Below are 19,550 nucleotides of genomic sequence, written 5' to 3'. Positions count from 1 at the left end.
CAACGCATTGATACGAATGATTTTTGTTGGTGGTAAGAAACTTCATGAAACTCCTGTGGTGGCATCAAGCCCGTTGACAAGCCAAACTAATGAGTAAAATTTATGATGAACTGCTAAGGCTACTGAGTACTTACCGAGTACTGAATAGAAAAGCAATGCATTTGAAAATTGTAACTCAGAAGCGCCCAACAATTGTCTATGGATTATGGTTTGATTGCAGTAGATATGATCATCGACAACCATCATGCACGTGACGGTCGGGGTGCACACGGGAGAACTGAGCCCACTCCTCATCAATTTGACCACGATATGCATCGCAAAGCATCCTCATGACTTCCTCGTAATTAATACACTTTCCATGTGGCGCAACTTTGTCGGGCACCTGGAGCCTTTTGATCTAGAACGCAATTCCAAAAATTCACCGACCTGCTCCGATCGCAGGCTTTGCATCCTTGTGCTCGAAATGATGCTTTTAATAGCGGGCGGATCTACGAGGGGCCGTAAGCATCATCGGAAGATCTTCGAGTACAAGGTGGTTAGGCGATATGGGATCAAAGCACTTGCTGTAGAAGTCCAGTGCACTCGGAATCTCTCTCCTCATCGACATCTCTGATTGGTACGCTGGATTATCATTACATTGCATACTACGACATCAATTTTATCCCGTACTGAATCCATACCAGCAGCAGATTAATAGGTCGAGCCGCTAAGTAAGCCCTGCTTGTGCGTCATTCGCTAGCAGTGCTCATTTGAGCCATCATCAATATTATCATCAGACCACCCCGGCTGCGCCTGTAAACGATGGAACAGCTTCGATTGCCGTCGTTACGACCCAAGCGAGTTATGATAAGGAAGTCTGCGCTTTGGGAGGCAGTTCTCTGGAAGATCGTGTTCCGTATCTAGCAGCACTTGCTTCGGCGGCCCATTTTCGAAAATACACCATGTGCGTATCCGGTGTCAGTGCCTCAATCATGTGGTGCCCTCTCTTGATGTTCACGCTGTCCATATGAAGTCCCATCCACTTCAAATCGCCATGATCCTGAATTCTACCCCATTCGAATGTCGGTTATCATATAGATATCTCGCCAACTCATCAGCCCTGAGCGTCCGCATGTAGAGGGACTTCGTGCGACCATCGCATTGCCGCAATCAACAAGATGGTGGATTAAATTCACTTCGGTTCTCCTTTGCTGTATCTTGCCACTCCTGTTGTATTCGCGTTGCTGAGTTTGCGACCTCCATAGTGTGTTCAAGACAACAGATCCCTTCTTATTCGCAACCAATAAAGTTCGCTATGTTGGCTGTACGGCGACCTAGTAAAGACAAAGAAGACCATATCGTCATCTGTACCCATGCTGACCAGCATGAAAGGATATCCAACCTGATAGTACGAATGTCCCTCAAGCAAGCCGACCTGTCATATCCAACCTGATAGGTAGTCATGTGGGTGGTGAGCTGAAGGACTACATTGACGAGGGTGTCAAGATTGTCGTTGATGTCATAGTTGTCGGAAGGGATGACTTACCAACTGAGGTAAAATTGGTGGCCGCAAATGAAGATGCATAGGACATAAAGCTGGAGCGGTCGTGCGGCCATGGGGAGTCCTGGATAATCGGCTCCTTGTGACACAATCTTTTTGACAACTGTGGTGTTGGTTGTATTGGGACCGTCCTTGAAGTCAGGAAAAGACATGTTTTCGTCAGTGGGACCCGCGCATTCATCCATTGACACCACCTGACAAAACTGCAATCGTTTGTATCCTGTCATTTCTGCCACTGCACCATTGTGCGAAATATACTTTGCAGGGAAATCTCCTGGCATGACCGATGCGACCAGGTTGATCGAGCGCATGTTTACCAGTCGTGGGTATAGATAAATTTCATCGAATGTATCTCATACAGTTCGAAATTCAGCCAGAATCAGTGCTTGCTCTGATGGACGTTTCAACTGTTTTCATGACAGTGTGGTCATGAATTCTGTGTCAATCAGCGCCTGCGAGGTTTCCATGTAGGACAGAGGAGAGACGGATTAAAACTCAAAAGTACTAAGCGCCCGAGTTAAGCGCTGAGTTTGAACATTGACGTTATAAGCCAGACGGACTTCAAACCAATTCTTTTCCTCAACCAGCTCGAAGGCCACGAATGCTCATCACGTACAGGTTGCTTCATGCATCCACATTTCTGAGCGGGCTAAGGTCTGAGTATTTTAATCCCCCTCGATTGGCTCTAGCAGAGCCCGGCTGTAATCAGCTGCGCGACGTACCAGAAAAGCAGCTTCGTTTTCACATCCCCAAGATCCTGTCACGGCAGAGGAGGGCGAGAATGAGAGGCTTTGAAAGCGTTGCGGGGATCGGGCAAACTAGTGTCCACCGTGTAGCAGTCCTATCGCGCGTGCGCCTCTCACAATGGCGCTCAGGGACATAGAGAGGTTCTGTTGCAGATGCTCAAGTCCCCGGGCCTTTGCTGCGGTACATTCCTTACATCTAAATCGCTAGATGTCATGTACATTCGTCGCCCTCAGGAATCAACTTGAGTTTTGGTGGTACATTTCTTACATCTAACTCGCTAGATGTCATGTACATTCGTCGCCCTCAGGAATCAACCTGAGTTCTGGTGGTACATGCAGACTGCAGTCGAGGTATCCTCCCACGGTGCCTACCCTACCGATGAGCGTCTCTGCTCGGCTTCGTGAATATCCGCTCACGGCTGGAGGTGACTACATTACCATAATGTCGTTACTCTCCTTGCGTATGAGGGATATATGCGATGACACTGGTTTGTCCTTGAGTTCACTTCGTGGCTCGCGTATCCTTCGTGGATCGTGAAACTCGATTCAGACTACTCTTGGACTGGTTCTTACAAATTTTTCAACTTCTTGAACTCCTTTGTGGAGTGTCATCCCCGATGAGTCCATGGTCTCCGTTTGCGTCTCAACTGGTTGAAAGGGACGTAGTCGAAGGATGTATCTGGTATGCAATGTCCAATCTTATCTTTATACGTTCATAGCAACCACTTTATCATCTATTTATATGCATTCTAATCCATCAGATCTCAGAGCTTACTGTATCTCACTAAGCGCTGAATAATCTAGTGAGATTGCGACATCCTGAGACGCTAACTGAGCGGTGGTTGGTATATATAGCATGGAAGACATGGAAGGTGTTTCCTTACAAACTCCCTCAATATGCAGCCTCCAGCAAACAGGCCTGCACCCGCCATCCCGTATTTTACCCCTGCGCAGGTCCCAGCTGCAGGCACAGCATTTGACCCCCAGCCTGATGGAAATCCTATACCAAAATTGTTCCAGCCTATCAAGATCAGAGGGACGACATTCCACAACCGTATCTTCGTGGGTCGTCATATTGATCGACGCGTTCCCCTGACGTCTCATCTCAATCTCGTGTAGCTATCTCCACTGTGTCAATATTCTGCAGACGATGGTCATCTCACATCCTGGCACATGGCGCACCGTACGTCTATGAATCTCGAACATGATCGAAATACTCATGATATCCAGTGGGTGGCATCTTCACCCGAGGTCCTGGTCTTACTATAATCGAAGCGACAGCGGTCGTCCCAGAGGGTCGCATCAGCCCCGATGACTCAGGACTCTGGAAAGATAGCCAAATCGAGCCCCTTCGCAAGATAGTCGAGTTTGCCCATTCCCAAAACCAAAAGGTTGGCATTCAGCTTGGCCACGCCGGCAGGAAAGCATCCACCGTTGTGCCGTGGTTACATTCGGGTATGGCAGCGACTGAGAGCGTAGGCGGATGGCCAGACAATGTATGGGGGCCCTCTACGGTTCCTTACAACGACATCTTCCCAGTGCCTAAGGAGCTATCCAAGGCGCAGATCAAGGCGCTCGTCGTCGCATATGTAGAAGCTGCGAAGAGAGCATTGAAAGCTGGCATTGACGTCATTGAAATCCATAACGCACACGGCTATTTGCTCGCCGCTTTCGTGAGCCCCACCAGCAACACGCGCACAGACGAATACGGCGGAAGCTTCGAGAACCGCATTCGTTTGACTCTCGAGATCGTGGATGCTATCCGTGGCGTTATTCCCGAAGACATGCCTCTCTTCCTGAGGTATTTTCGAGTCCATATGATGTTCTTACTTGATCTGAATCATAGCTCGCACTTAGGATTTCTGCGACTGAATGGCTTGAAGAAGCACTTCCAAATGTACCATCTTGGCGTGTCGAAGATACCGTCAAACTTGCTGGTATTCTTGCCGAGCATGGCGTTGACTTCCTCGACGTCTCCAGCGGTGGTAACCACCCAAAGGCCATCGTGAAAGGCGGCCCGGCGTACCAAGCACCTTTCGCACATGCAGTCAAACAAGCTGTGGGGGATAAGCTTGTCGTCGGGACTGTCGGGTCGATTAGCGATGGCAAGATCGCCCAAGGAGTACTTGATAAAGGTCAAGCCGATGTCGTCCTGGTTGGACGACAATTTCAAAAGAACCCGGCGACTGTTTGGGCGTGAGTGTATATTCATCGTGAACTAAGTTGTTAATACCTGATCTGATGATGTATTAATAGATTTGCGTCGGACGTTGGCGTCGCGATCAAGATTGCGAACCAGATTGGATGGGGCTTCGGAGGTCGAGGTGGAGGTCGGAAGAAGATCAACTGGTGATTGCTATGTATGTGATAAACCTTTCGCTTTTGGGTCACCGGATATGATGCTCGTTCTCGTTTGCTCGTTTGGTATTTGTCTTCAGAGTGGGATATCTTCCTTGTCGTGCTGGTCAATTCTTTCAGGTATTCTTTAGCGTCGGACGTGTAACAGTACTCACTAAATGATCAATTCTTCAGTAGCTAAGTCTTTGTTGTTGTTTGAGTCGCACCTCGATTGATAGAATATACACGGGCTGAACAAGAGTGTCGCGTATATCCACTCGCAATTAGGGAGACACGATAACAAGATGATTTGGAGCAAAGTCCATGTCCAACCACTCGAAGTGATGCAAAAGGTTCCATCGAACTTTGTGCACGCCGACGGAAAACTCCCAAGAGGAGGGTCTGGTTAGGAATTCGCTGTCGTGACTGCCTGTGAAGAAGGAATAACGGTCTCACCATTGGCACGGCTATGCCAATGCACGCACGATCAAGTATGGGTGGTAAATAAGTGCAACCATGTTGATTTAATGAACCGCCGATGTGCTAACGCGATTGTTCTCCAGAATGTTTTGCAATATGAAATATGTGAGATACTCAACGTTCAACCTCAACGAAACACGTGAGGCCCGTTCCCAATTACTCGCTGTGATGGCGGCGTGTCATGATTTGCCAGAAGGTCTTGAATATGAATGTGAGTGCGCTCCGGGCCGTTCCTTGACATGGTGGTGTCCCACCACGAACTACTAGTACTGAATACTTGGTTGAAATTCGGGTGGGAGGTTTTTCCTGATGGTATTTGCCTGATTTAAGCATGATTGCGACCAAGCAACTAGCATAGGGGGAGATTCGAAAGGAATTGGCCTCGTGGCACAGGTCGGCGAAATGTATTGTGAGCGTTTTCGGCCCTTTCTCTGACTCACTCCAGTCGATGCATGCGGCCACCGTCGAGAATATCCGGTACGTCAATCAAACAGCCCTTGGGCATGATGGTTGCCAACTTCATACCAAGATACAGACATGTCGAATTTTTAGTAGGAACAAATACTGCCAACTTCAAGGCTGTATACTGCCGGCAATTACCGCTTGGTAATTCCCACTCAGGCTGAGCCACTGCCTAGGCCCTAATGGCATCTGCCATTCTGCATTCTGCCAACAACGCTATTAAGGCAACGCATGGCTTGGACTGCCATTTCATTTCCTCTGTCTGAGACACATTTTACATCAAAGTAATCCTTTGGGGCCGGTGGTCCTATGACGGATATGTCTTATCATGACCCATCGAATGGCGGCACCCTCACGAGCGTAACGTGAATTACCGCGCACGTGCATGTCGTGTAGAAAGGCTGGTCGAGATATCTGGTTACTGTGTCGGATATTCAAATTCCTCTTATATGGCGCTGGCTGTGAAATGTGGGTGTAGACTCTCCTATTGATTAGGATATTGATATTAACAGAAGTCCCGCCCTGTCTGACTTCAAGCAAGTTCTGATCAGATTACTGTCGTCGTGTTTCGGTTTGCACAAGGTTTGCAGCACAGTACTGTCTCCCTCGCTCGACGCCGTTGCATGTCGAATGCATTGTCTTGGCACCACAGATGAGTCGAATTACCAAGAAGTCGTTTGTGCGTTGGACGGACGGCGTCGATGTCGCCACGAGTCACCTCCCACGAATTGCCACGCAAGCTCTTTATCTAGCTTTTAAGAAACCTACCAAAGCGCAGTACTATACTCGTTGCAGACCCGGCGTTCTGGTAACCAAGCTATCACCTGTGACACGGCATCTTGGCTTTAAGGACTTCGAACTGCCGGATCTCGGTCATCAACTAGCAATATCAAAGCTATGTCACGATCTTGGGTCAGTCCTGGCGTGGCCTACCTCACTCGTGGTTTGCTTTCTGTCATTTTTCCGACCGCTTCTTCCGTCATTATTATAGGACGTCTGGCCTGTCTGCAAGGCTTTCCAGTCTCCCCGTGGCTATTGTCGGTGGTGGTTTTGGGTGCAGCGCCTCTGTGGCTTGCAGCTTATATTTTCGTGGGTGTGATATCGCAGCGACGAAAGGCCACTCGACTCGGTGCCAGACTCGTTCCTTGTATCCAGGGCAGATGGCCTGGAAATCTGGACAAGTTATTGAACACGATCCAGAGGTTTAAGGTCGAATACCTTGGTATAGTTTTTGTTTCATGCATTCATGTTCGTGCTTGATTTTGTCCAGGACAACCTGTGTTGGACGAGATGAAGGAACTTGGGCCGACTTTGAATTATCGGTGCTTATGGGAGGACTACATCGTGACCACGGAGCCCCAGCACGTAAAGGTAAGCTCCAATTTATATTTGAAGACGATGCAACCAAGCTCCAGGCAGACAATTCTCGTAACCGATTTTCATAACTACGTGAAAGGTATGCCCATAAATGTTGTTTATTTACATGTGATGAATCATGACTCGATGCAGGTGCAAAGTTCAGAGAAGCAGCTGACTCCGTCTTTGGAACGGGTGTATTTAACTCGGATGGTAAAGTGTGAATTAGAGAGCCTTTTATGTTGCGACTGATGGATCGATTGTGCCACCAGGTGAAACATGGAAGTGAGCTGTGCATTTGAAGATCACTCCTAATAGGGAACCTTAGGCGTGCTTCTATGTTTCACCGAACCATGACACGACCTTTCTTCACCCATGATCGGATAAGCCACTTTGAGATCTTTGACCGTCATGCGAATCGTGCTATCGCCTTGGCAAAGGACCGTTCCAGAATGGACTTGGCAATTGACTTCCAAGTAGGACTTCAAGTCGGCATTTGACATCTTGTGTTGATGAAGTACTACAGGATCTCATCTCGAGATTTACCCTCGACTCTGCATCGGAGTTTCTGTTTGGACATTGCACCGATTCACTTTCTGTCGAACTTCCTTTCCCCGATAACACGCTACAATCCACAAATACCAAGGGTCGGGGAGACACTGCCGCAGCCTTCTCAGATGCTGTCTCTCAAGCTGAGCATGCAATCAGTCGTCGTGTCATCATTGGGACGGCCTGGAAAATGACTGAGATTTTTGCTGACAGCACCGCGCAACATATGAAAGTGATCGACGAATTTTTAGATCCGATCCTCAAAGCCGCTCTGGCGAGGCATAGCACGGCCGCTAAATTAGACGTAAATAACATTGCGGAAGACCAAACCTTTTTGGACCATTTGATAAAGCTGACTTCAGGTAAGATAGCACGTTACCTGGGAATTTCTGTTGTTAAAATATTCTTTTCAGACTTCAAAGTCATCAAAGATGAAACGTTGAACATATTACTGGCAGGAAGAGATACAGTGAGCTTGCAATTACCTTTTGGGTCATCCATGTTGGTGACGAACAATATTAGACAGCCTCGACATTGACTTCGGCTATTTATTTACTTGCGATGCATCCAGAGATTCTCTCTCGACTTAGGGAGGAAATAATATCGAAGGTTGGGCCGATTCGCATGCCCACATATGGGGATATCAAAGAGATGAAGTACATCCAGGCCGTTCTCAATGGTGCATATATTTGTTTCCTGTCGGACGTAGGGATGTCACTCATCTGTTTTAGAAACGATGCGCCTTTTCCCTGCCCTGTAAGTGATTGAATATGATTTCAGCCGAATTAGATCGTCTTACCATAAATTCCTAGCCCCTTTGATGTGAGGTATGTTCCCAGGCTACTTCAAAGATGCTAGACTTGAACTACGACCTTTCAGGGAAGCCGTACATGACACCACATGGACATCCCCCGAACCTGGGAAGAAGCCACTGTTTGTTCCAGGGGGAGTCATGTACGTGTTTTATCTGATCGTTTAGATTGATCGCATGACTGCTTGAACGATTTCAGGGTCATCTATTCAGTGTTCCTTATGCACAGGAGAACAGATCTATGGGGACCAGACGGTAAGGTGCTTGAACTTCGTCTACATATAAATTACTGATTCAATTGGACTTCGTGTTCCAGCGTTGGAGTTCGATCCGGATAGATGGCTCGACGAGCGCATGCAGAAATATCAACTTGCTAATCCCTTTATTTTCGTCCCATTTAACGCGGGACCGAGGATCTGCTTAGGGAAAAAAGTACGTCGCTCGTGGACTTATTCATTACCTGCACGCATCTCACACACTGTTTCGTACCTTAGTTTGCTTACAACCAAATGTCGTTCATGCTTATTCGTTTGCTGCAAAAATTTTCTGCGATTGCATTATCCCCCGAGCCTGCAATGTGCCCACCTGCGTGGTGGGCTGAGAAAGACGGTCGACAGGCGATCGAGCGGTTCAAGCCGAAATTTCACGTGATGCTTTATGCCGAGGCAAGTCTCTCTGACATACTTTGCAGTCATCTAACTGGGTTCTTCCTCGCAGGGTGGTATGTGGGTCAAGATGGAAGCTGTAGATGACGTCGAAGTCATACAGTGACTAAATACGATTTTCTTGCTATATGCAGACACAAAGCTTCACCATACTATCATGATAACCAGTATTTTTTTCTTGCAAGTTTGAAAAATGACCTATGAATGTAAAGTTTCCACGTGAACAAATTGTTTGTTCAAACAAAGTTGAAACATCGAGAAGTAATCATTTTGGGACACATTTCGATCTATGACGTGCTATTCTAAACAAATGTTATGAGTCTCATGCATTCTGCTGAATATTGCAACCACAGCACCCCTTGTGCTTAGTATATATGCATATCTACCTCCAGCATGCGTCTGTGCTAAGGCTACTAGTAGTCGGGCTGGGCCGAGCGTAGCTCGGAGTAGAATGGCAGTGGAGCTGCTGAGTGGTCGCGACAATTGGTCGCGAATTCGATGTGTCAAACTTGTTAAAAGGGCGGTAATCCAATTTTATTAAACTAAGCATGGTGTAAGCTGGGACGCTTATCACATGCTTACCGTATCACATCACGTGGACTTTCCCCATATATAAAACGCCCATTTGTATCACTTCACGCCAGACTCGGGTCTCCTACCTACCATCATCTGCTCTTCCATATAACGTTCTAGAAATACACAGTTTCGTCCTGTTACTTCGCCCGATCCGTTTAGTGTTCCCCGCCATTTCCCTGGCGAGGTTCCACTTTTTTTTTAACAGAAACGAAACTGGTGACCATTGAACCTTCGCTATAATACTCTTGTCTAAACCACCGGGCTCCCCGCCCGCTATTTAACCTGACAAACTGCCTTCCGTACGAAGGAAACCAACCGTCTCTACACCCTTGATCACGCGACAACGCGCAAGGAACCAAAGACAACAACCTTTTCCAATACCTCCTGAACCATCCTTATCCCCTCTGACGTCTATCTCCTCGAACGACGCACCCATCCGACGTACTATCCCTAAAAGAAAGTACTACAACTCTTCCTCCTCAGAATCCGATACCAACGATACGCATATATCCCGCTCTCACATTCACAAAATGACCAGATCTGCTAAAGTAGAACAGTCCGCGCCCAACAAACCACCAAAACTCCTGGCGGGCGAACTCAATCCTGAAGTCGTACGTGACTGGGATAACGCCTGCACGACGTACTTCATGCACAAGGATATCGAAGCCGACGACCAGGTGAAGATGGTTGCGTTTGGGATGCTAGACGCACGTCTACATACTTGGTACCTGGCCCAACGAGCTGTACTGGACGCGGGAACGTTCCAAGAATACATGACCGCTCTCAAAGATGCGTGGCTTGAAAGCCACTGGGACACCAAATTGCGTAGAAAGGTCTTAGGTTCTCAACAAGGTAACCGTCCGTTCTACGAATGGGCCTTGGAACTACAGAATCAAAACGCCTTACTATACGGAACCACGGCGCATCTTGAAGATGATAGACTACGGATCCAGCTCGAGGCAAACATCTGCGACGAGCTGACAATCCCCGTACTCAGAGCAAATCTCGCGAACGACTTGACTCTCAAAGCTTGGATCGAGGAAGTAAAACATCTCGACGACAAGCGCCTTGAGGACCTTGCTGCCCATAAGGAGATCGCAGAGGATCTGTATAAATCCTCCAAATGTACCACATCTACGTACAACAAACCCTCCTTATCCAGGACACACACATCGTCTTCACGTTTAGGATCTCTGACGGAATTGGAACGCGCGTTACTGATGAAACACAGAGGTTGCTTCAAATGTCGCAAGTTCTACATGTCCCATCAATCGAAGGAGTGCACCGATGGCGCGCCTGACGCTTCAGCCTACAAAACGCTTACAGAGTCTGATGCCATCGCGGCAAAGCCGAAGACCAGGGCTGTGGCCGCTGTAGGACCTGTGGGAGCTGTCATGCCATCAACGGTACTCGATGACGGATCTGATTCCGAAGACGAAATGTGCGTAGCCCCTTTTGAAGTCGCCCATCTTTTATGGCCCTGTCTCTTGACAGGGCCCTCTTCCGATTCTTTCGAGCGTGTCGACGCTTTAATTGACCATGGGTCACATTTAGTTCTGATTGACGAAGACGTCGTCAACAAACTGGGACTGCGCAAACGCAGGCTACATACAAAGATAGAAGCAAGCTCAGCGTTTATGAACAATTCCTCTTCTCCTTTCTCTTTTTCCGAATACGTTCTTCTCTCCCCTTCGTCTGTTAATCATGATTGGACTTCACGTACAATTCGCGCTATTATTGCGCCGAGCCTCGCTGTTCCGCTCCTCCTCGGAGGCCCCTTCTTATCACACAATTGCATTGTTATAGATCACGACAGTCGAACATGTATCGTCAAAGACTCGAACTATGATCTTTTGAATCCACCCAAAAGGACTCCGCAGGTTAAGGTTCGGATTCCGTCTCGTCACGAGCTACGACAACAACAAAAAAGGGTTGTGGATGAGCTCAAATGTGTGCTAGAGAAGCGACACGACAACCACGAGAAGGACACCACCTTCGAAGCTCCAAACATAGCTACCTTGCTCTGACGACGGATTGACACCCTGGCGTTCATCGAAGCCAACAAAGAACACCTGGATCGTCTTGATAGGGAAATGCGACGGAAATACGAGGACAGATTTCCAGACGACATCCCACATATCGACCAACTACCTACCGAAGTCGTACACCGGATCACCCTAAAGGACCCTAATAAAATTATACAATGCAGAAGGTACAATATGCCAAGAAAGTACCGCGAAGCATGGGATGCCCTTCTGAACCAACACATTGAGGCCGGACGATTGCGACCTTCGTCGAGCGCATTTGTCTCTCCAGCCTTCCTAATACCGAAAAAGGACCCTACAGCACTACCCAGATGGGTGAATGACTACCGCGCGTTAAACGCAAACACCGTGCCGGACAACCACCCCCTACCGCGAATCGACGAAATCCTACGGGACTGCGCTAAAGGTAAAATATTGAGCCCCTTCAGTGAATTCACCCGTATTAGACGGACAGCTGAGGGTGACAATGTAGCAATAGAGGCGGGCCAGCCCATGTGGGCCCATGGCAACAATTGTACCATGGTAGACGAGTGGGCTGCAGGGTTGTGTGTACCTGTTGCAAACGGATGGGCCGGTGGTATATAGTGTAGATGGTAGTATAGGAATGTACTATATAGGATATCTATGTAAATAGTAGTGAATGCAATGAGCTATAGAGACAAGTGGGCCGGCTGAATGGTGTGCAATGTAAATGAGTGGGCCAGGGAGATGGGTATGATGGGGACGAGTGGGCCGGGGGTATGAAGTGCAATGGAGACGGGTGGGCCGGTATGCAAAGTACAATAGAGACGGGTGGGCTGGGATGAGAAGTACAATTGAAGACGAGTGGGCTGGGGGTATGGGGTGCAATGGAGACGGGTGGGCCGGTATGCGAAGTACAATAGAGACGGGTGGGCTGGGATGAGAAGTACAATTGAAGACGAGTGGGCCGGGGGTAAGGGTGCAATGGAGACGAGTGGGCCGGTATGTGAAGCACAATGGAAGACGAGTGGGCCGGGGGTATGGGGTATAATGGAAGACAAGTGGGCCAGGGGTAAGGGTGCAATGGAGACAAGTGGGCCGGTATGTGAAGCACAATGGAAGACAAGTGGGCCGGTATGTGAAGCACAATGGAAGACAAGTGAGCCAGGGGTATGGGGTATAATGGAAGACAAGTGAGCCGGGGGTATGGGGTATAATGGAAGACGAGTGGGCCGGGGGTACCGGGTGAAATGGAGACAGGTGGGCCTCATGATATTCCACCCGGTGGACAATGGAAATATTTGCCGGTATGGATGATACAGATGAGCCGGAAGAGCGTTGTGGGACAGAGGTGAAGGTGAGATGGATGATACAGATGAGCCGGGCGTCCGGTGTGCGAGAGGTGAAGGCGAGATGGATGATACAGATGAGCCGGATGTCCGCTGCGTGATAGAGGTGCAGGTGAGATGGATGATACAGATGAGCCGGAAGAGCATTGTGGGATGGAGGGGGTATCTGGTGCATACAGAGTATACTAACCGGAGACGAGTGGGCCGGGGGATAGGGTGAATATATGATGTGGGTGGCATGATGCCTCATCCGGTGCATACAAAGTATATTAACCGGGAATAAACATCCGGTCCGTCTCATATATACATCCGGGTCTATACCCATACAGTACGTCTATGATATCAAACGAGATTGACAAGCAATATATGTGGCCCAATACATGGAGTTGCTAAATATCTACACGGTCATATTTTGCATACTCCGTGCTCGGAGTCCCAACAAAATTGTGGATGCTGTCTCGCATGTACCATGCAGTGACAATCCTGTTGCCCTCTTCCACGTTCATGTAATGTCTCACCAGTCGACATGATGAAGCCAATATTGAGCCAGAGTCGTAGAGAAACTTGATTCCAAGGTTCATGAAATCCATGATAACCGGGCGATAAACACCAGCAGTAGTCATGATATCAAATGCTGCCGGTCGACATTTAGGATCTCTATGAGGGGGTGTCCGGCGATTGCATATGATCGATACCACATTAAAAACGGATGTCCAGCGTTGAAGATGATGGTGCATCTCGTTCAACTCATATCTGGCAGCCCATTTACCAAGCCTGACTTGAGTTTCCATTCCGGCCCAATAAAGATCAGGGTGCATGACTCGAAGTGCAGCAGAGACAACGATACCGGACCTTTGAAGGGATGCTGTAATATTGTGACCGGCAGCACCTTTCAGTGCCGCTGATACCTCCGGCGAGAAGCCATCTTCCGGGTCAAGATTCGGGAAGCCATGTTTCTACAATACTTCCAACCAGAGATTTCAATGCATGTGGACCTGACGCACCTCTCTTCCTTGCTGAAACCATGCAGGAGATATATTGATGCAACCGGGGGTGATCATTCCATCTGGACTTGTATAGAAGTTTGACCGGTGGGTCCTCCATTGAGAAATCTTGCCTGATGTGATGCTATGCTTCAACAAACCACTCATGGAATGTGTGGCACCGTGAATATCTTTCTAAGTAATGCATCCGGGTAAGATAAAAGAACAACTGGAAATGGATAAAGGATAAAGGACCAACCATCATCATAGAGGTGAGTGCTCCAGGCAAATACCAGACAATGATTCTACCGCCAGAATCAATGACAACAGATGGTGTTGTCAAGAGGTGCTCCTCTTCAGGGGGGAATTTGTTCAAAAGAACCTCTTCTCGTGTCTCACTTCGACCGGATTCATCTTTGTCCAGGGCGTCATTGTATCTAACCATGTCTATTTTAAGATGAACTTTCTGCAGGTTAGTTGACCAGAACAGACAGGTGTGCCGGAATACATACCGGCGTTAGAGTAAGCAGTGGCCATCACATAGGCTAGCTGCTCCAAAGCAATACAAGTGTCGATATCCAAGAGTCCAAGGTCCATATCCTTTACCGGTCGGTGAAGAATTGTAGATGTGAAAATCTCATGCACCAATTCACCGGCAAGGTAGGTCTGGTACAAGGCCCAGTCAAGTGGAATTGTAACCATGGCTTGCCGAAACAATTAAGTGACAGGAAAGCACCACTGTTATATCCATTGGAAAAAATAGCCCCATATTCACACGACCTGATTGCATAGACAGACTCCATTTCCATTCAGGTAAATATGACGTGATGGTATAAAAGATTGGCAAGATACCGGCGGACATTGGGTTCTACTTTACTGTGAAGTGGATGCACTGTGATCTATATGTAACCAGTCAATGAGTGCCTGTGAGGATGACACAGCCCGTGTGATTTCATCAATCGGCCCAACCAATCCGGTCAACCTATCACTTGATCGCCTAAGATTCATCATCCTTGTCTGCAACATATCCAGCAACTCTCTCCCGATCGTTGTCTGGTGGCACGGCACACCAGATCTTGAACCAATTATATCCGGCGCATTATCCGGACCACGCACAATATATGGGAGAAGACCAGTTTTCACATGATCCGGCTGTAATAAATGGTGTGAGCATCTGGTGCATCCGGTGTTAACAAGATCTTATGGACTGACAAGGTGTGAAAAGTGCCATTCAACCAAATCCATAACATCTTGGACAGATGACTTGGGCAACATATCTGAAACCCTGCAACAACCAAGTGATTCCTTCCACCAGTCATTGAAGTAGTCCGGCATGTGAGCAATGTCATAGTCATCGGATTTGTTTGAATCTGCAGAAAGGCGCAATGCCCGGATATCCTGCAAAATGGCATTGACATCCGGTCGCCGATCAACCAATGTGTGAGCAGTCATGGTTGAGAGCACATCCTTGAGAAGTTGAGGAATAGTAGCTGACAACCGGGTGATAAAACATATATTGATGAAAGGTGTTGCAAAGGTCTATGTCAGAGAAAAGGATGAGGGCATGGGAGTATCGGCATGGCTGGCTCCCTACCTCCATCTCCCATTTCATCAGGGTGTAGAACGTCTCTGCATAACCAGGTATGGCAGTGGCAAAACTCTTGTCGACATACAGGCGCATGGCCAGCATCCGGGAATTGGCATAGAATAGGGCACGAGAGATATCTGCAGCTGTGATGTGATTGCCCTTGGCGGCAATGATGACTTGGTTGGAGGGGATGAGAGTTACAGTATTGTCCATGGAGAGGAATATGAGGCTATGGTGTGACCGGCACACTGGGAATATTTACATGCCAAACACAAGGGTATATTACCTCACAGGTCTTATCAACCGGTGACCACAATTATGTAACTAACCCGGCACCGGTACTTCTATCCGAACGATCATTTCCCGCAGAGCATCCTCTGCATATGCCGCTAGTTGTTCATATATTATCAACCGGTAATCACAATTATGCAACTAACCCGGAACTGGGACTTCTATCCCAACGATCATTTTCCGAAAAGCATCCTCTGCATGTGCTGCCAGCAGGTCATATATGTGAGATTGTCTGGCAGCATAACATGTATGTCCGGTGAGCCCTGCAGAAGTAGCATTGTGCATGTGACAGAGCCATTGCTTGGCTCTGTGGGTGAAGAAATTAATTGACCACTGCATTTCGTGTTTGACAAGAATAACCTCCTCATTCCAGCGATCGCGCAGTGCTTTTGTCCGGAGCCAATTAACCCGGTAAACTATAATTAGAACATGTGAGACCGGACGACCTCATAATCAGAAACACTAGACACACATTCAGTCATCCAGTCATTTCCTGATGTGTCTCCCTGAACATCCAAGGACCAGAACCATGAAAGAGGGGTATCTCTCTGACCACGTGCATTTGGATCGGCCACCGCAGAGCTGGCTTTCAGGTCTTCTTTCTTCAAAGGAAGGTATTTCTTCAAGAGGTCGTGGTCAGGGAGTTTGGCCAGTTGCGACCGGCATTTCGAATATATACGAGCATGGAGATTGACTGCTGTTTCAACTGAGCGAACTCGAGTCCATGCCCTAGTAGATGAAGCCTGTGACTTGGCTGACCGGACAGTATTGCGGAATAAAACAGCTTTATCTCCTAAATGAACTCTAATGGCATGCAGTGCGTCATTGGCCTGACCTTCTCGGAGGGCAATTTCTTCTTTGATGAGATTGGTGAGACCTAACTCCCTGCACCTCACTGCACCAATGTTGGATGGTAGGGGTATGACAGTGAGCTCCGGTTGAAATATGGAAGCATTGTGTACGTCCAGATCAGGATTTTGATCTTCGTCAAAATCGGAGTAATCTTCACAATCATCCAGTGAGTTACAAACAGTAACCAGACAATCCGGATCATTGACATTGACTCCAACTCCGAGATAAGTAGGTGACATCTCAAGAAAGCTCGTGATCTGAGTGTGAAGCTTATCCCGGCATCGAGCCACTCTCAACAGTTGCATGTCCGTTGGGTGCATTCGCAAACTTCTCACATCCTTGCAGAGAGATATTTGCGATTCCTCTATGGTAAGACCGGTTGCAAGCCAAGTGGCGGCTCCTCGTCGACCAGGAGGGTTGATGACCGGATGTTCAGGGCGATTTTGAGCCTGCAACAGGCGCAATTCCTGCTGTTTCTTTGTTGGCGCTGCACGACCTCATGATCAGACCTACCGGACAGCCAATAAAAGTGGACACTTGCCTCTTTCCAACCGGACCTCATAGATGTCCATAGCCGTAGGATCCTCTGCTCTGTTTGCATGAGCCAATGCCTCCTCTGCCTTCCAAAGAACTACCATGTCGGGGTTGGCAGTCTCGTTAAGATTATCAAAAGCAAGTTTGCTTTCCGAAGCCCCCTTGATGGCCTCTTTGAATTTTCTGGACAGAAACTTAGCTACCGGACGTGCCATCCGGACATGAATTGTATGAGCGCCGACAACACACGCACATCTGGAGGTGGGTGACTTACTTATACGAATCATTTTCATGAAATTACAATCATTCATCTGATAATCCAATACCTCCTTGCGATGGGGAGTTCCCATGCCCCTGGCCGATGGAGATATTATATTCAAAGGTGCCCAGAGGGTTTCCATAATCTCTCCGTCTATCCGGCCGGTCCCATGGATAAAATTTGATGCATACCGGACAAAGCAGTTGTCTTGATGTCCATGTACATGCCACAAACCGATTCCAGGAATGATATCCATACCTATGGGGATGGAAAGATACATGCTGGAAGCGATCCGGTCCTTCAAATACTTGTTATACTGACAATTTATGTCGTAGAATGTGATGGCTCGAGAGATTCCGTCGGTCTTATAGTTGAGAGCTTGACTTAATGCATAGTCCATGTTCATCTGCCTGATTATTCCACGTAAGAGTTGTAAGATCATCCATTGATGTGACCGGATGCAATATGTACTGACCTTTCGCCTTTCTGAAAGTCAACCATGGAATGTGGGACAAAACATCCATGCCGTGCACATGCACATCCTCCTATACCGGTGGCTTCCAGCCTTTGCCGCGAGGCGTTTGCTTGATTTACTGCCCGGTGATTATTGCAATCCAACCTTTGGACATTGTCTTGAGCAATGGCCAAATGGCTCTTGTATCTTTCATCGGAGACCATGAACCCCAGACCATCCATTAATGATACTTCATCGGATGGATTCACCGGATGCATGTGCTCGGCTTTGAAATTGCCATCCATGACCAAATACCTAGTCATGAGCCAGGAAGGTGTATCGTCAGGCTGGGCGACTGTACTGGTAGACAGGTCCAAGTTTATACCCGGTTGCGGACATGCCGGACAAAATAGGGCAAGATCACCATCCTTTGGCTGGTCATCTTTGTGAGCAAATCCATGCCACTTGTAGAGCTTGCATTGTCGCCACTGCCTGGCAGCTCTCATGAGCTCTCTATAGCGATCCTACAGATATCATTCTTTAATGACCAGAATGTGAAGTACAGAATAAAACCCAGCTCACCGGAACCATCAGTGGAAAGATGCTAGAGGTGAGTCTGCGAATTTTGCTGTAGTAATTCATGGCCGATGTACCGCACTCGAGATTGTCTAACAGAAAGTCGTCCAAGACAGCGAATGTGAATGCAGTTTTTGGTCTGGTGAAAGACGCCGGAAACAAGCCTGCTTGAAAGAGCTGTATGTCTCGGCTGAGAGCACTGGGGCATTGGCAATAACATATGGAAAGGGAGTGAACGCCGGACTTGTCTACTACAGTTATTGCCGGACGATCTGAGTCTCTGACCGGTTGAATGAAAGGTCCTTCCGGATAATCGTCATCTATATTGTCATCGGTATCTGACCACTGAAAGAAGTCTGATGAGTCATCGGTGCTGCTGGGACATGGAGTGCCGTCGTGAGCAAGGTGAATGTGCAGGCCAACTTTAATGAGTGAAGTTTCTTGAAAAAATGATCCGGTCCATTGACTGATGCGATGGAATGGATGTCTTTGATGTTGAATTCTGCAACAGTCTGTGCAAAAGAGTGGCTCATTGAAACAGCCATGACATCTATACACCCCATCCTTCTTGCAGACTGAGCAAAGTCGGTTGGCTGGTGGGGCTTCTCTGATCATGAGTGAATTTATGTAGTCCTTGAACTTGCATTTCCATTGCCGGAGATATGCATTCTGACTCTGTATGGTCCGGTCAGACCGGGGAAATGAAGATAACTGTTGCTTGCCTGGGATTTTGGAAATTTAGGCTGGGGGATGTTACCTTGGTCAAACTCAAAGTCAGCACCTTCATAGAGCAAGTGAGGCGACCCAGATTTATGCTTTGAGGGTGATTTTATTGGTGATGATGTTACCGACTTTGTTTTCCTAGCCCATGAATCTTTCACCCAAGATGACCTCGATCCCCTGGTTGTAGTTTTTTCCTTGAGCTTATACAGCTGAGGTAATCGTTTCTTTGTAGGAGGGGTGTATGTGATTCCCTTTTGTTTGGTATTTGCCATATTGACTGGAAAGGATCGGTGTGCTGTAAACTTGATGACTGGTAGCCTAGCACATGACCTTCACTGCGGTGCCTTCCATCAATTCCAGTTTCCGGGGATTTTGAACCGTCGAGATTACCACATTTTCCCTTCGTAGTCATT

At 47.8% G+C, this 19,550-nt stretch overlaps 5 protein-coding genes across 5 annotated transcripts; 2 read left to right on the top strand and 3 right to left on the bottom strand.

Annotated features, from left to right (window-relative positions):
* The first annotated feature begins 3,004 nt into the window (after positions 1 to 3,004).
* HD556DRAFT_1029235 (uncharacterized protein) lies at positions 3,005 to 4,769 on the top strand. The gene is made up of 6 exons (XM_041295930.1): positions 3,005 to 3,348; positions 3,406 to 3,469; positions 3,517 to 4,087; positions 4,144 to 4,482; positions 4,543 to 4,646; positions 4,725 to 4,769. Exons 1-5 carry the CDS (start codon positions 3,184 to 3,186, stop codon positions 4,637 to 4,639), a joined length of 1,236 nt encoding a protein of 411 aa, XP_041164341.1. The 5' UTR covers positions 3,005 to 3,183; the 3' UTR covers positions 4,640 to 4,646; positions 4,725 to 4,769.
* A 1,693-nt stretch (positions 4,770 to 6,462) lies between these two features.
* On the top strand, positions 6,463 to 9,033 carry HD556DRAFT_1230339 (cytochrome P450; the record flags this gene model as incomplete). The annotated part of the gene is made up of 13 exons (XM_041297345.1): positions 6,463 to 6,787; positions 6,836 to 6,936; positions 6,985 to 7,021; positions 7,075 to 7,141; positions 7,250 to 7,397; positions 7,448 to 7,832; positions 7,884 to 7,939; positions 7,993 to 8,149; positions 8,202 to 8,226; positions 8,329 to 8,424; positions 8,481 to 8,536; positions 8,598 to 8,713; positions 8,776 to 9,033. The coding sequence occupies 13 exons, from the start codon at positions 6,463 to 6,465 to the stop codon at positions 9,031 to 9,033; spliced, it is 1,827 nt and encodes a 608-aa protein (XP_041164340.1).
* A 4,233-nt stretch (positions 9,034 to 13,266) lies between these two features.
* On the bottom strand, positions 13,267 to 14,305 carry HD556DRAFT_1230538 (uncharacterized protein; the record flags this gene model as incomplete). The annotated part of the gene is made up of 3 exons (XM_041297361.1): positions 13,267 to 13,802; positions 13,878 to 14,055; positions 14,120 to 14,305. The coding sequence occupies 3 exons, from the start codon at positions 14,303 to 14,305 to the stop codon at positions 13,267 to 13,269; spliced, it is 900 nt and encodes a 299-aa protein (XP_041164339.1).
* Positions 14,306 to 14,733: 428 nt separating this feature from the next.
* Positions 14,734 to 15,661, bottom strand: HD556DRAFT_1439208 (uncharacterized protein; the record flags this gene model as incomplete). Its single annotated transcript, XM_041305936.1, has 3 exons — positions 14,734 to 15,012; positions 15,073 to 15,399; positions 15,455 to 15,661. The coding sequence occupies 3 exons, from the start codon at positions 15,659 to 15,661 to the stop codon at positions 14,734 to 14,736; spliced, it is 813 nt and encodes a 270-aa protein (XP_041164338.1).
* A 219-nt stretch (positions 15,662 to 15,880) lies between these two features.
* On the bottom strand, positions 15,881 to 19,098 carry HD556DRAFT_1230340 (uncharacterized protein; the record flags this gene model as incomplete). Its single annotated transcript, XM_041297346.1, has 6 exons — positions 15,881 to 16,155; positions 16,212 to 17,078; positions 17,127 to 17,324; positions 17,400 to 17,790; positions 17,856 to 18,362; positions 18,421 to 19,098. Coding segments are annotated over 6 exons (2,916 nt in total), but the record flags the coding sequence as incomplete, so codon positions are not given.
* Positions 19,099 to 19,550: the final 452 nt, after the last annotated feature.

This window comes from Suillus plorans (genome assembly GCF_016647745.1).
Source record: "Suillus plorans strain S12 chromosome Unknown HD556scaffold_9, whole genome shotgun sequence".
Classification (NCBI taxonomy): domain Eukaryota; kingdom Fungi; phylum Basidiomycota; class Agaricomycetes; order Boletales; family Suillaceae; genus Suillus; species Suillus plorans.
This window is presented reverse-complemented; position numbering and strand designations above follow the sequence as displayed.